At 44.2% G+C, this 12,308-nt stretch overlaps 1 protein-coding gene across 2 annotated transcripts in view; it reads left to right on the forward strand.

The window, feature by feature from the left end:
* LOC128738032 (probable E3 ubiquitin-protein ligase HERC2) overlaps nt 1-12,308 on the forward strand; it is a 43,280-nt gene extending 30,972 nt beyond the window's left edge. The window contains exons 7-13 of one of the 2 annotated variants that reach the window (XM_053832846.1): nt 5-196; nt 5,286-5,601; nt 5,660-8,507; nt 8,567-8,761; nt 8,824-9,292; nt 9,355-9,486; nt 10,353-12,308. In XM_053832846.1, coding sequence (XP_053688821.1) covers nt 5-196; nt 5,286-5,601; nt 5,660-8,507; nt 8,567-8,761; nt 8,824-9,292; nt 9,355-9,486; nt 10,353-10,361 — 4,161 coding nt within the window. In that variant the 3' untranslated portion in view covers nt 10,362-12,308. The remainder of the gene's footprint in view (nt 1-4; nt 197-5,285; nt 5,602-5,659; nt 8,508-8,566; nt 8,762-8,823; nt 9,293-9,354; nt 9,487-10,352) is intronic. The other variant, XM_053832847.1, reaches the window with a different exon arrangement.

Consider the following 12,308-nt stretch of genomic DNA (forward strand, 5'->3'; position numbering starts at 1 on the left):
ACAGTCCAACGACATAAACGATTATGACATTCCGATCGTATCCGGCATGAACAATACGCTGAGTGCCTACCGGAGCCTGACCGGATCGCTCTCGCTGTCGGCGTCAATTTCTAGCTGTAACGCAACGCAGCGCCAGTCGAAGATGTCCGCAAGCGCTATGTCCGTGATGGCTGCCACCATGACTCATCACGACGAGGTAAGTTTTGATATTTTAAGGCATTTCAAAGACGTAAAAAAACAGTTTTCAAGTTGTGTCTAACTTGGTCAAGTTAGACAGACGCGCAGATCGACCACGTTTTGATTGACTGCCGGTGCTTCTCAGACATCATTGATGTCAGATCTTATCGAAGCTCTAACTTTGGTTGGAACCACTACCCAGTGATGGTTAGGATGCCCCCGAAATTCTCCGTTGTAAACTATTTTCGGTACTAACACCATCAAATCAACCAACGGTAACCAACGGAACGACTAGTATGCCGATGAATGTAGTAGGACAGAAAAAGATGCAGCGAATTCAAAACTTCCTGGAGAAAAAAGTTTTCCTGGAGTAGAAAGAGAAGTATGCAGAATTGGCACGGCTGTATCGTTCTCGTTCAGAATCCAGGGTTCAACGCATTCTGCAGCGAGCAGAAATGTGTCACGAAAACAAGATGCTTACTGCACCGTTTGATATCTGCGGACGTGAAACGTGTACAATATACGAGGTGGACCAGCGAGTGCTCGGAGTTTTCGAGAGACGAATGTTGAGAACGATTTTCGTCGACTGACAGGAGAACGCAAGATGAACCGTGAACTCGCGCAGCTCTACAGGAGGCACAAATGTCCAAAATAAATATGGATAACGTGCCAGCCGAGCCAAAAAATTCTGATTCTGATACGGTGAACCAAGTATTCAAAACGTGGCGCTTGCGATGAGCAGGGCATGTAACAAGAATGTCGGACGATTTACATGCCAAGATGATGTTGGGTTTAAATCCAGTAGGAACAAAACGTCCAAGAGCACAGAGCGAGCAAGCTGGTTAGACCAGGTGTAGCGAGATTTTGCGGCGATTCAAAGAACCTCTGATTCTCTGTACTGAAGATTACCTTCTTCGCAACTTCAATGAATTTCCTGTTGCTGTCTCCTATAATTTCCATAAATCTGATCAACATAGCATCAATTATGTGTTCAGTATTGATTGTACATACTTGGCCTGACGACGTCAAAGCTGCTGCACATATCTTCACGCATGTTTGGATACATGCTATCGAATGACATGTACAGAAAAGAAAACACCGCAATACTTCTTACCATTCTTGTCATGCCATGAATGAACTACGCAGTCATACATTGGAGTACTGTTACTAGAAAGATTCACGAAGTATCGTACGCTTTCATTGAAATTCCATTAAACAAGGCTAAATAAACAGGCGAGTCGCCAATGCTTTTCAACGCTCATGAACGTGATGAATGCAGTTTCTTCAGAAGTCTTTCCTGGAACTACGTAAACCAGCAACGCAGAGACCGAGCTTCTGACGGAGTACTTCTCGTATTCCTGAAAAGACACATCCGTTGCCCTATTTATTCCGAATGTTCATACCTAGTGGCGCATATAGGTATGTTTCTTATCTACAAAAAAGAAGGCAAACAAGATATAAATCATACAGGAATCACATCGCTGAGTGCAGTCATGAAGTTATTTAAACTGGTGGTCCTGGAACCTCTACTTTCTTATTGTGCGCAATATCTAAGTACTGATTAAAATAGCTACATGATGGAAAGTACGGCCCAACAAGATCACTTAGATGTTTTACAGACCGATTTGTCGATAGCTTTCGACAACTTAAACTACGCCAATTGAAAAGTACGTAGATTGGGTATTAGAGAAAATCTCTTGCAATGGTTTCGCTCAACTCGACAGTTGGCGGTTGGAAACTGTCGATCCGATAACCATCTAGCCTCGCCAGGTATACCTCAAGGAAGTCACGTAGGCCCTCTGATTTTTCTGCATCTGTGTATCAGTTCCCAACAACACGGAAAAGTGCGCAGCAATCACATTTTTTCGAAACAAAGACCCGATCCTGTTTCGTCATGAGGACCAGGAGTGGCGTAAAACAGCGACTGCTTCGGAGGCAGGCGGTTTCGTGCCAGAAGCATCCCTGTCGTGAGACTAGGCATAGTAGATCTAATAATAAAATATGCTTAAAAGACTTATAGTAATAAATGAAACACATTCTACTGCAGTCACGACATTCATGTACCATTTATAACATAACAGTGGCGGCAATAAAGTAGAGCCTGACATCGGTTTCGTATTACATGCAAACGAAATAAAGCATGCCATCAGCTGCCCCATTAATGACGGTCTATGCGTGTTGAGGATTAAGGACAGATTCTTCAACTGATCAACGTGTACGCATCGATGAACGACAAACGCGATGATGTGAAAAAGAAGTTCTATGAATTTCTCGCAAAGACGTATGGAGAGTGCCCAGGACATAGATATCGTCATTGGGAATACAAATGCACAGATGCGTCGTTGTCGTCATAATCGTCATTAGGGGCATGAGGACTTCTTTCACCTCGTTGCTAGCTTCTGATTAATCAACTTCGCCGCAGCCAAAGAAATGGCCACCTCTAGTATTTATTTTGAACGATGGAGCATCTGGAAGTATACCTGATAACAGTCTAAGGGCTCTAAGGCTCGTGCTCGGTCACATTCGGGTTGATGGTTGGTCCTTTTCGGATGTTGCAGAAGTGCAGTTCTTCCGCACTTCCATTGACGCAGACCGGCAACGACAGATGATCGAGAAAAACGGGTTAGAGTTAACATGTTGGCACCTGCGATAGAGCAGAGCCAGAAGAAGAAACACCAGCACAGGGACTGCTTTCTTGAGGGCCCGGAGCACTGCGTTGACAAACAAAACTTATTTAAAACGATCAACAAGGTCAGAGACCGCACCGTGCTAATTCCTGTTGTGTGCAATGATGATCAAAGAAACTCGATTGCCAAAAGATCGGAGTTGGTCATACGTTGAAAACAACATTTCGATATGGCTGCGCGTCAAGCATCAGAAGAGGCTGAAAAGTCGGACTTGTCGGCGATATTAGATATTTAATATAAGGCACAGACTTTTGAATTTTCCGTTCAACATTCTATTGGTAGGTACTAGAGAAGGGTGGAAGGACTAGTCTTTTCGCATCTTAAGGAAAAAACTGGGAGGATAAAGCTCATAAACTCTCAAAACGAAGTATAATGTAACTGGTGGAAAGCCTGAACCGTGCTGAAATCCCTGATCTCTTGGGAGCAGAGATACGTGTCGTGAATACAACTGATTTTATGGACGTAATGATTGGTGGACATTGCGGAATAAAAACTGTTCCATTCTCATCGGTAAAGAAAAGAACGCAGCTATGAAATAATTTTTTCATCAGCTTGGTGAGGGTAAGGAATAATCGGATAGGTAGTGTTGTGAAACCCACTCTCGTGTAGTCTAATTTTCTCACACACGCGTACTGGCTCTAACAGAAATAACGGCATAAGCATCCCTTTCGGATTTTCGCTCTTGTTTTTTCATGCCCTGCGACGAGTTTTGCGAGTGAGTATTTAGCTAACAGCCACGGTCGTCGCTCTCGCTCATCATTGCAGCCCGAGCGGCTGATACCGATCACTCGCGAGGGTTCGCTCTACCGCTCGCGCGTGGTATCAAGAACGTAAGATGAAGAAGAAAAGAAACAGTGATGCAAAGTCTGTATCTTAGTGTACCGCTAGCCCTCAAGGGCTCGTGAGTGGGCTATGCAGAAAGACGCTATGAGACTGCGTTCGCGAGTGTGTAGGTAGCAAAATGTCTGCACAATACAACGGTGGTTGTATGTGGCGCGCTTGCGTCAGTGGCGTAAGTGTTCGTTGCTATGATTCTCATACTTGCTTGCTTAAGAGTAGGCATCGTTTGCTTCTCGTTCGATTTGCAACAGTGCGGATAGGTCGATAGTTCTGACGGCAAAAGAATCTTCCCAGTTTTAGTACAGTCAAAACAATCTGCACATAACTAATGGTTAATTAGCGATATGAAAATCCATATGATTAACATGTGCTACATATAAACGCAATCCGCCCAGAAGTACACATAAAAATTATACGCATATGAATAGTATGTGCAAATTTTAATGATAATTGCTAAAAACACATAAATGATAACTGTTTGGCACATAAATTTCATTTACTGGGCGCATTGCAAAAATCTATGGGTGGGACACATAGAAACTATACGAAAAGTTTTCTCAGTGTATACAGAAGACTGACTAATTTCAACGATGAATCAAAAACGGGTACCTTGACGTTTGTTGATCTTTTGACTAGTCCCACTAGCTCGACCGCGCAGATCTTTGATTCCTCTGGTTTCATGCTGATCGTGCCTCAGCCTCAGTGACTCTCGAACGATAAATTTTTCATTTGACGTAATTAGAAGACTACGCTCACCTGCTCCCCCAAACCCTTATTCTTAAGATCTAGAATCCTCTAGAATTACTCTACAGAAATGATTGGTCATGGCCTTTTTGTATCGAACACCAGTTTGCTTGTATTGACGATAGTAGTAGAAGTAGTAATAATTTGTAGAAAGGCACTCACTTAGAGTCGTTGAACGAAGACTATTGTATCACGGGCGACGGGGACTGCTCGCTGGAGGGACTCCAGCCGGAACATTTCTTGATCAGGAGACCTTGAACGGACAGTCCGACGCCAAGATATTGTTGTTAAGTGAAATCAATGATGACATTGATTGGGTCCATCGATGTGTAGAACCTGCCGTCTTTCAGCTGGTTCGATCGAATTACAAGAAGCGAAAGTCCGAAAGGTAGACACTTGCCTTGACGATTTGAGATTGATTTTCTTGATGACGACTTCCTCGACGTGCTTTTCAAAAGGCAGGTCGTGCAGCTTGATATGTTTGCTCCTCCGAGAACAACTGTTTCAATCAACTATGGTGTCGGCATCACAGTGACAGTTGCTGATGATGAATATTACATCTTGGAGCTCCTTAGTTAAGATCTTGCAAGAATTCTTGATAGCGATAACGTTCGGGACAAGTTAGATGAGCTCTTCCGCCTTAAACGGGGTATCGTCGGAATTCGAAATTCGCAGAGGTTTTGAGAGGTAGTAAGGGCAAGATTGGGAACTGAGAACGAGACTGATCACGAGTAGGATACTTAGTATTTGCGTTCGCCGAGGTCGGCGATTGGTGGGCATGCGAACGGGTTAATTACTTGATTCCGCTTGACACGCCTTTCTTCTTTCATTTTCCAGATAATGAATGAAGCCACCATTGCCAACGGACTGGACGACTTCACCGTCCTGCTGGGGGAAACCGAGGCGAAGCATCTGATCGAACTGCTAAAACTGAGTGTTAGCGGTCGAACGGGACCGGCGAAAACGTCCGAAACGATTGCGAACACCCTGATCGCCTTGGCGCGTAGTAACACGAACGTCTCCAATATGCTGATCGAAACCTGCATCACCGAGCTGGAGGATTTGTGCACGTCGAGACACTCGCTGGGCAAACTACCGAAACCGGTGATGCAGGAATCGAATCATCCGTACATCGACGATGTTACGATAACCGGTAAGTATAATACGATATTCTGGTATTTACGGAGAATTTGAGCGAATACTTTGGTTAGCAGGTCACGTTAAGATTCCTGGAGCAGATTATCTGCGCCTTGAATTCGATAGCCAGTGTTCAACGGAGCGGCGAAACGATCCGCTAGTCATTTATGACTGCTTTGGACGGGCCGTATCGTCCCGTTCGGGTAGAGAGTGGGCCCAATGGGCTCCGGATCTTCGACTTCCTGGCGATGAAATGCGTTGGAGATTTCAGAGCGACAGTTCGGTCAACGGTTGGGGCTGGCGTTTCTACGTACATGCAATCATGCCAGAATCCTACTTGAAGGAGCTGGGATCCGATCGAACCAAACTGTCACAACCGTCAATGTCAATGGTAATGGCACTGCTAGATTCGTCTTTAGTTCCCCACGGAGGAAATACCCTAGTACGGTTGGCTGCAGCTTTATCACAATGCGCGCAGCTCAGTGCCCTTACGGTGGAACAAAGAATCTGGTCACTCAAAAAGATGCATCAATATCTCACCATCAAAGATGCCCCACGTGCTCTCGAACCAGCTATGGTTGAAATTCTAAGCCCACTGATTCCGATAGTCCTACGGCAGTACGAGTACGAAGAACCGCAGGTTCGAAGCGGATTACATTTGATGCATTCTGAATACTTCAAAACTTTGGTAGCGCTAGCCTGTGACATGCAACTAGATTCCCTATTGCCGCACGGAGAGGCCCACAAGTGGGCCTGGTTCCGTCGCTATTGTTCGGCTGTACGAGTAGCACAGTCACTGATCCGACGAGTCACACTTCCTCCTACCTTCACCCTGGAAGTTCGCAAAAAACTGATCGAAATAGCCTCGCCTGCGGCAAATCCAACGCTGCAAAACACAAGCACCAATAGTTTAACGAGCAGCAATTGTTCCTTGATTCAGCACACGTCCAGCACGTCGAATCTCAGCCAACAGGGATTCGATTCGAGTGGTTCCCTGCACGGAAGCGAAATTGAGTCGATTGACACCTCTAAATATCTGCATGAAGATCACACCTATTTCACACCGCAGTACGATTCGCAACTGTTGCAGTGGTTTAACCGACGACCGGAAGATTGGGCATTTTCCTGGGGTGGAGCCAGTACGATCTTCGGATGGGGACACAACCACCGAGGTCAGTTGGGAGGGCTGGATGGGAGTCGCATAAAGATACCGACTCCGTGCGAAGCATTGAGTTTACTGAGACCGATCCAGATAGCCGGTGGAGAGCAGACCCTGTACGCGGTCACTCCGGATGGAAAGTTATATGCGACCGGGTATGGAGCCGGCGGTCGTTTGGGTATAGGAGGAACGGATTCCGTATCGACGCCAACGCTGGTTGAATCGTTGCAGCATGTAATTATTAAGAAGGTGGCTGTCAATTCGGGAGGAAAGCACTGCTTGGCGCTGTCCTCGGATGGGGAAGTGTTTTCGTGGGGTGAAGGCGAGGATGGAAAGTTGGGTCATGGAAATCGTGATAGTTACGATCGGCCGAAGTTGATTGAAGCGCTGTCCGGAATTGGGGTCATTGATATTGCTTGTGGAAGTGCTCATTCTGCGTGCATTACTTCTCAAGGTCACGTTCTGACTTGGGGTAAGGGACGGTATGGACGATTGGGACACGGTGACTCTGAAGATCAGCTGCAGCCAAAGCTGGTGGAAGCATTGCTGGGATATCGAGCGATCGATATAGCGTGCGGTTCAGGAGATGCACAGACGCTTTGTATTACGGATGATGATAACGTTTGGAGTTGGGGTGATGGAGACTATGGTAAGCTTGGTAGGGGAGGATCCGATGGTTGTAAGATTCCAATGAAAATTGAAAGCCTTGCTGGACTTGGAGTTGTGAAGGTGGAGTGCGGATCACAGTTTTCCGTTGCGCTGACACGCTCGGGTAGCATTTATACCTGGGGAAAAGGAGATTATCATCGGCTTGGCCATGGCAATACCGATCACGTGCGTCGTCCGAAGAAAGTGGCTGCTCTGCAAGGAAAGAAAATCATCTCGATCGCAACAGGTTCGCTTCACTGCGTAGCTTGTAGCGATTCGGGAGAAGTTTTCACCTGGGGGGATAATGACGAAGGACAGCTAGGTGATGGTACGGTTACGGCTATTCAACGGCCCCGACTCGTTCAATCACTGCAGGGCAAACACATTGTGAAGGTAATCTGTGGTTCCGCCCATACACTAGCGCTGTCGACATATCAGCTTAGCGAAGCCGTCCGACCTCCGCCATCTCCACCACTGGAGTATGATCTCGTCCGGGACATTGCCCCGGAAGTTCTGCACGCTCGACTAGTGCTGTTGCATCATTTCTCCGAGTTGATCTGTCCTTGCCTGGCTATGCTGCCGATTTCTGGTGAACTATCGCTCGGATCATTGAAGGATATTCTAGTATATTCGATCAAGGAAGCTGGTTTCCGAAAGGTCATTCAAACAACCATGGTCCGTGATAAACCACACGGTCCGGTAATTGAGCTGAACCGAATTCAAGTTAAGCGATCCCGGATGCGATCGGGCAATGGACTTGCTGGAGTCGATGGAATGAAGAGTGTATTCGGCCAGATGGTGCAGAAACTTCCCCTACTAACGCAGGAAGCCCTCTCGATGCCACATCGCGTTTGGAAGGTAAAATTCGTTGGTGAAAGCGTGGATGATTGTGGCGGAGGTTTTAGCGAATCCATAGCGGAAATGTGTGACGAGCTGCAGAACGGCAGTGTACCACTGTTGATTCAAACTCCGAACGGTCGTGGCGAGGCTGGTGCAAACCGGGACTGTTTCCTGCTTGACCCGACGCTCAATTCGGTGTTACATATGAATATGCTCAGATTCCTGGGAGTGCTGATGGGAATCGCTGTGCGCACCGGATCGCCGCTAAGTTTAAAGTAAGTTAGAATTCAATTAGTGTTAGAATTAGTGTTTTAATTTTATAATATTCGACTAGTTTGGCCGAGCCGGTGTGGCGTCAGCTTTGCGGAGAAACTCTGCGTCCTTCAGATTTGACAGAAGTGGATCGAGACTACATCACTGGACTGCTTTACATTCGCGATATCGAGGACGATCCGAAAGCATTCGCCTCGATGGAGTTGCCCTTTTCTACGCCATCGGCCAAAGGTCACGAAGTTCCATTATCAACTAGGTTGGTTTCCTCGCGAAATAAACGCTCAGCACATATTACTATTTTAATTATTTTTCTACCAGATTCACCAAAATAACGCCCGATAACCGGAAGGAGTATGTAAAACTAGCGTTGCACTATCGCATCCACGAATTTGACGAGCAGGTGAAGGCCGTCCGTGACGGTATGTCGAAAGTTATTCCCGTGCCGCTGCTATCGTTGTTTTCCGCTGTCGAACTACAGGCAATGGTGTGCGGTTCGCCGGATATTCCTCTTTGCTTGCTGAAAACCGTGGCCACCTACAAAGGAGTAGAATCAACAGCTTCGTTAGTCCAGTGGTTCTGGGAAGTAATGGAAGAGTTTACCAATCAGGAACGGTCACTGTTTCTTCGTTTCGTTTGGGGCCGCACTCGGTTGCCGCGGACAATTGCCGATTTCCGCGGGCGAGATTTCGTTCTGCAGGTGCTGGATAAATACAATCCACCGGATCATTTCCTACCGGAAAGCTACACCTGTTTCTTCCTGCTAAAGATGCCGAGATATTCATGCAAGGTGAGTTCGAATTTTAACATAAATTGGAGGGGAGAGTGCAAATGTTAACTTTTTCATTGCAGGCTGTGCTCCAAGAAAAGCTCAAGTATGCCATCTACTTCTGCAAGAGCATCGATACGGATGAATACGCACGGGTAGCCATGGGCGACCCTACGGAAGCTACTGGCAGCGAGGATAACAGTGACATTGAATCGGTAAGCTTTTTTTAGCGGATCCCTGAGTTGACTCTCTGAAATTGGTGTTTCGTCATTCTCAATTTACAAGATTTACCTTTTGCTCAGAATGAATGCGGAATTATCAAAAATATTTAATTAAATTACGGTTTTATCCAGTTAAATTGCGATCCCTTCAATCTTCTTACTGGGCTTTTGTTAGAGCATATTGGTAATTCTTAGACAGGAACACAAACAAATGATATTAGCAGCCTGCAGGCTCGCTTCATCAGGGGTGTCAGTAAAAAACGGTAAAAGCGATAACCTGCCACTTAACGATTTTTGATCACATGATGACATGAAATAACCAGCAGTTTTCCACCATTGTTTGTAATGCTTTCTACCTAAGTCCTTGTGAATTGAAGTGTTAGCATTACGCCGGTTTCCCCGAGACATTGCAAAATTAACGACTAGCTATATGAATGTGAGTCACGCAACTGTATAGCTGGGAGGTATGTAACAAAAGCAGCAAAACATGATTTAGGTAAGCCGAATAAGCATAAACCGAAAAGAGGAGCAGAAAAACATGCTGAGGTAAAGCACGTGAATACTCACTTCATCAGAGCCGTATGCGTTTGAGGAGCTCTGCATTCGGCAATTCTGGATTTCACCCGCTTCATAGCGACTTTTGCTTCTCTACACTCCACCGAGTTCCATTTCCTTTCCTCGGAGTGCGCAGTTAAACCAGATTGTTCTTTTTACGCAACTTTATATTAACATAGGCTCTGATTCAACAGATTTGTCCAACAAATGATACTGTATCAGAGAGTTACTCGGCAATACACATTTGTTTTAGTAAACATGCAATAAATTAAATGTCTACCCGTCTACCGTTCCTTTCTTTTCAGATTGCTTAGATAAAATCGTGCCTCTGCGAGAGCTTATACGACTGATCATTTTACAATCCAATAACCAAAAATAACTGAATAGAAAACGAATGGCAATTGTCTATTTTTCTGAGCATTGTGAGCTTTTTTTCGAAAACACCGCAAATGGTTTAAAAAAAACCTACATACTAATCCGACTTTATCCACTAAAAAGCAAACGCAACGCACTCTCGCTTTCAAAGCTGTCGAATCATTATGCTTAGCTGGAGGTTTTCTTTCGAATTTAAACCGCCCCCTGAATTGTTTTTGTTGAATTATGCCACCCACCATTTTTTCATATAGTTGAAAAACAAAAACTGTTCTCAATATAGGTACTGATAAAACGAATAAATGTTTTTATTTATGAAGATTATGATCAAACACACACAGCACTAAAATCAAACGACTTTTTTCTCATGGAAAGTTTTTTATATTTTCAAATAAATGTTAGCGTTTGGCAGGTAAATAAATTGAAGGAAAACCCCTATCTTTGAAACAATCAAATCATCTCGGAGGTGTGCGTTCAGATTAAACAGCGTATCCTGTAGGGACTTTAAACAGACATTTGAAGTATACTCCAACATAAAAACGGAAACCCATTTTAAACGTTAACACTATGGAAAAAGAAGCAAATCTTAGGTTCGACCCAGTTTTTCTTGGTTATGTTATGAATCTTGCTTTTTGCACTCGAGCGCACCTTGAAACATAAAACTGATGCAACAGTTTAAAATAGTAAATAAAATTTAAAGAAACGTTTGAAAAATGCACCGATATCCATATACCAAAATAAAGCAGCCATTTCTGTTCTAAATTTGTAGTTGTAGTTTGCACATAGATTGAGCAAGTTGAATCCACAAATAGTGTAGATAAAAAACAAACAAAAAAAACATTAGAAGCTGCGGACTCATTCGTCACACAGTGATCTTTATTTGCAGAACTCGTTGTTGAAACAAAACCGTAGCAGTTAAATATCCACTATCTACTCTATCATAGTATACTTATATAGAACGTTATTTCTACAAAAAAAACACGCATATAATGGCGAACGAGAAAAAAATAAAAACTAAACGACAACCAATCATCCTACTTCTATTGGTAAAGTTACTGGCAGCCGTAGTTGTATCTGACATCGTAGATCGAATTGAATTGCTAAAAACGACTGCTAGAGTCATAGTCATCATGGTAGGAAAGTTGCTTTTAGAAGTCAATACATGGAGAAAAAAAAATCGACTGCCATTCAAACAGCAGTAGCTAATAGTTGGTTGTTAGCAGGCAGTCTAACTAAACATGTTTACTAAACACGTACACATAAAAATACACGTGAGTCCTACTGGCCGCCGCCCGAACGGCAATCATTGTGAAACTAACTGGTAGCACTTTTGTAGCTTCTGCTAAGATATTTATTTAGATCTTAAACTAATTCAGCTAAATTATTGAAACTATGGAGAAAAAAAACGATAATGAAACACCCTTCGTTAGACTGAACTTAGATTCATGTTAATTTTCAACTTGTGCCGCCCGCATATCATCGGTTCTAGTTTGTAGTCTAACTATCTATCGATTAATTATTACCAATAATAGTTTGTGGAGCCAACCTAACTAGCTAAACTGACTAGCCTGAAGGGTAGATGTAAGTGCTTGTGCCGTTAAGCCGCGTCTGCGCATCAGTATTGTTCCTTATTCCGCGGTGCAAATCATCGCTGAAGTGTCGTTGTTTAGTATCGCCACCCCTCTTTTATGGACTAACTTGAAACCAAACCACAACCAAACTCCCAAACGAAAATCACCTTTATTGAAAAAAAAACTCACGGATTTTTTCCTTTGCGCAAGCGCCTGGCAGTGTAACATAGAAAACCTAGTTTCTCTTTTGTTTTTTTTACAATTCTGTGATGCTTTTTACGTTCAAATATCCTTGAAATAAACACACGAAACACAAAC

Source organism: Sabethes cyaneus, chromosome 2 (assembly GCF_943734655.1).
Source record: "Sabethes cyaneus chromosome 2, idSabCyanKW18_F2, whole genome shotgun sequence".
In the NCBI taxonomy this organism is placed as follows: domain Eukaryota; kingdom Metazoa; phylum Arthropoda; class Insecta; order Diptera; family Culicidae; genus Sabethes; species Sabethes cyaneus.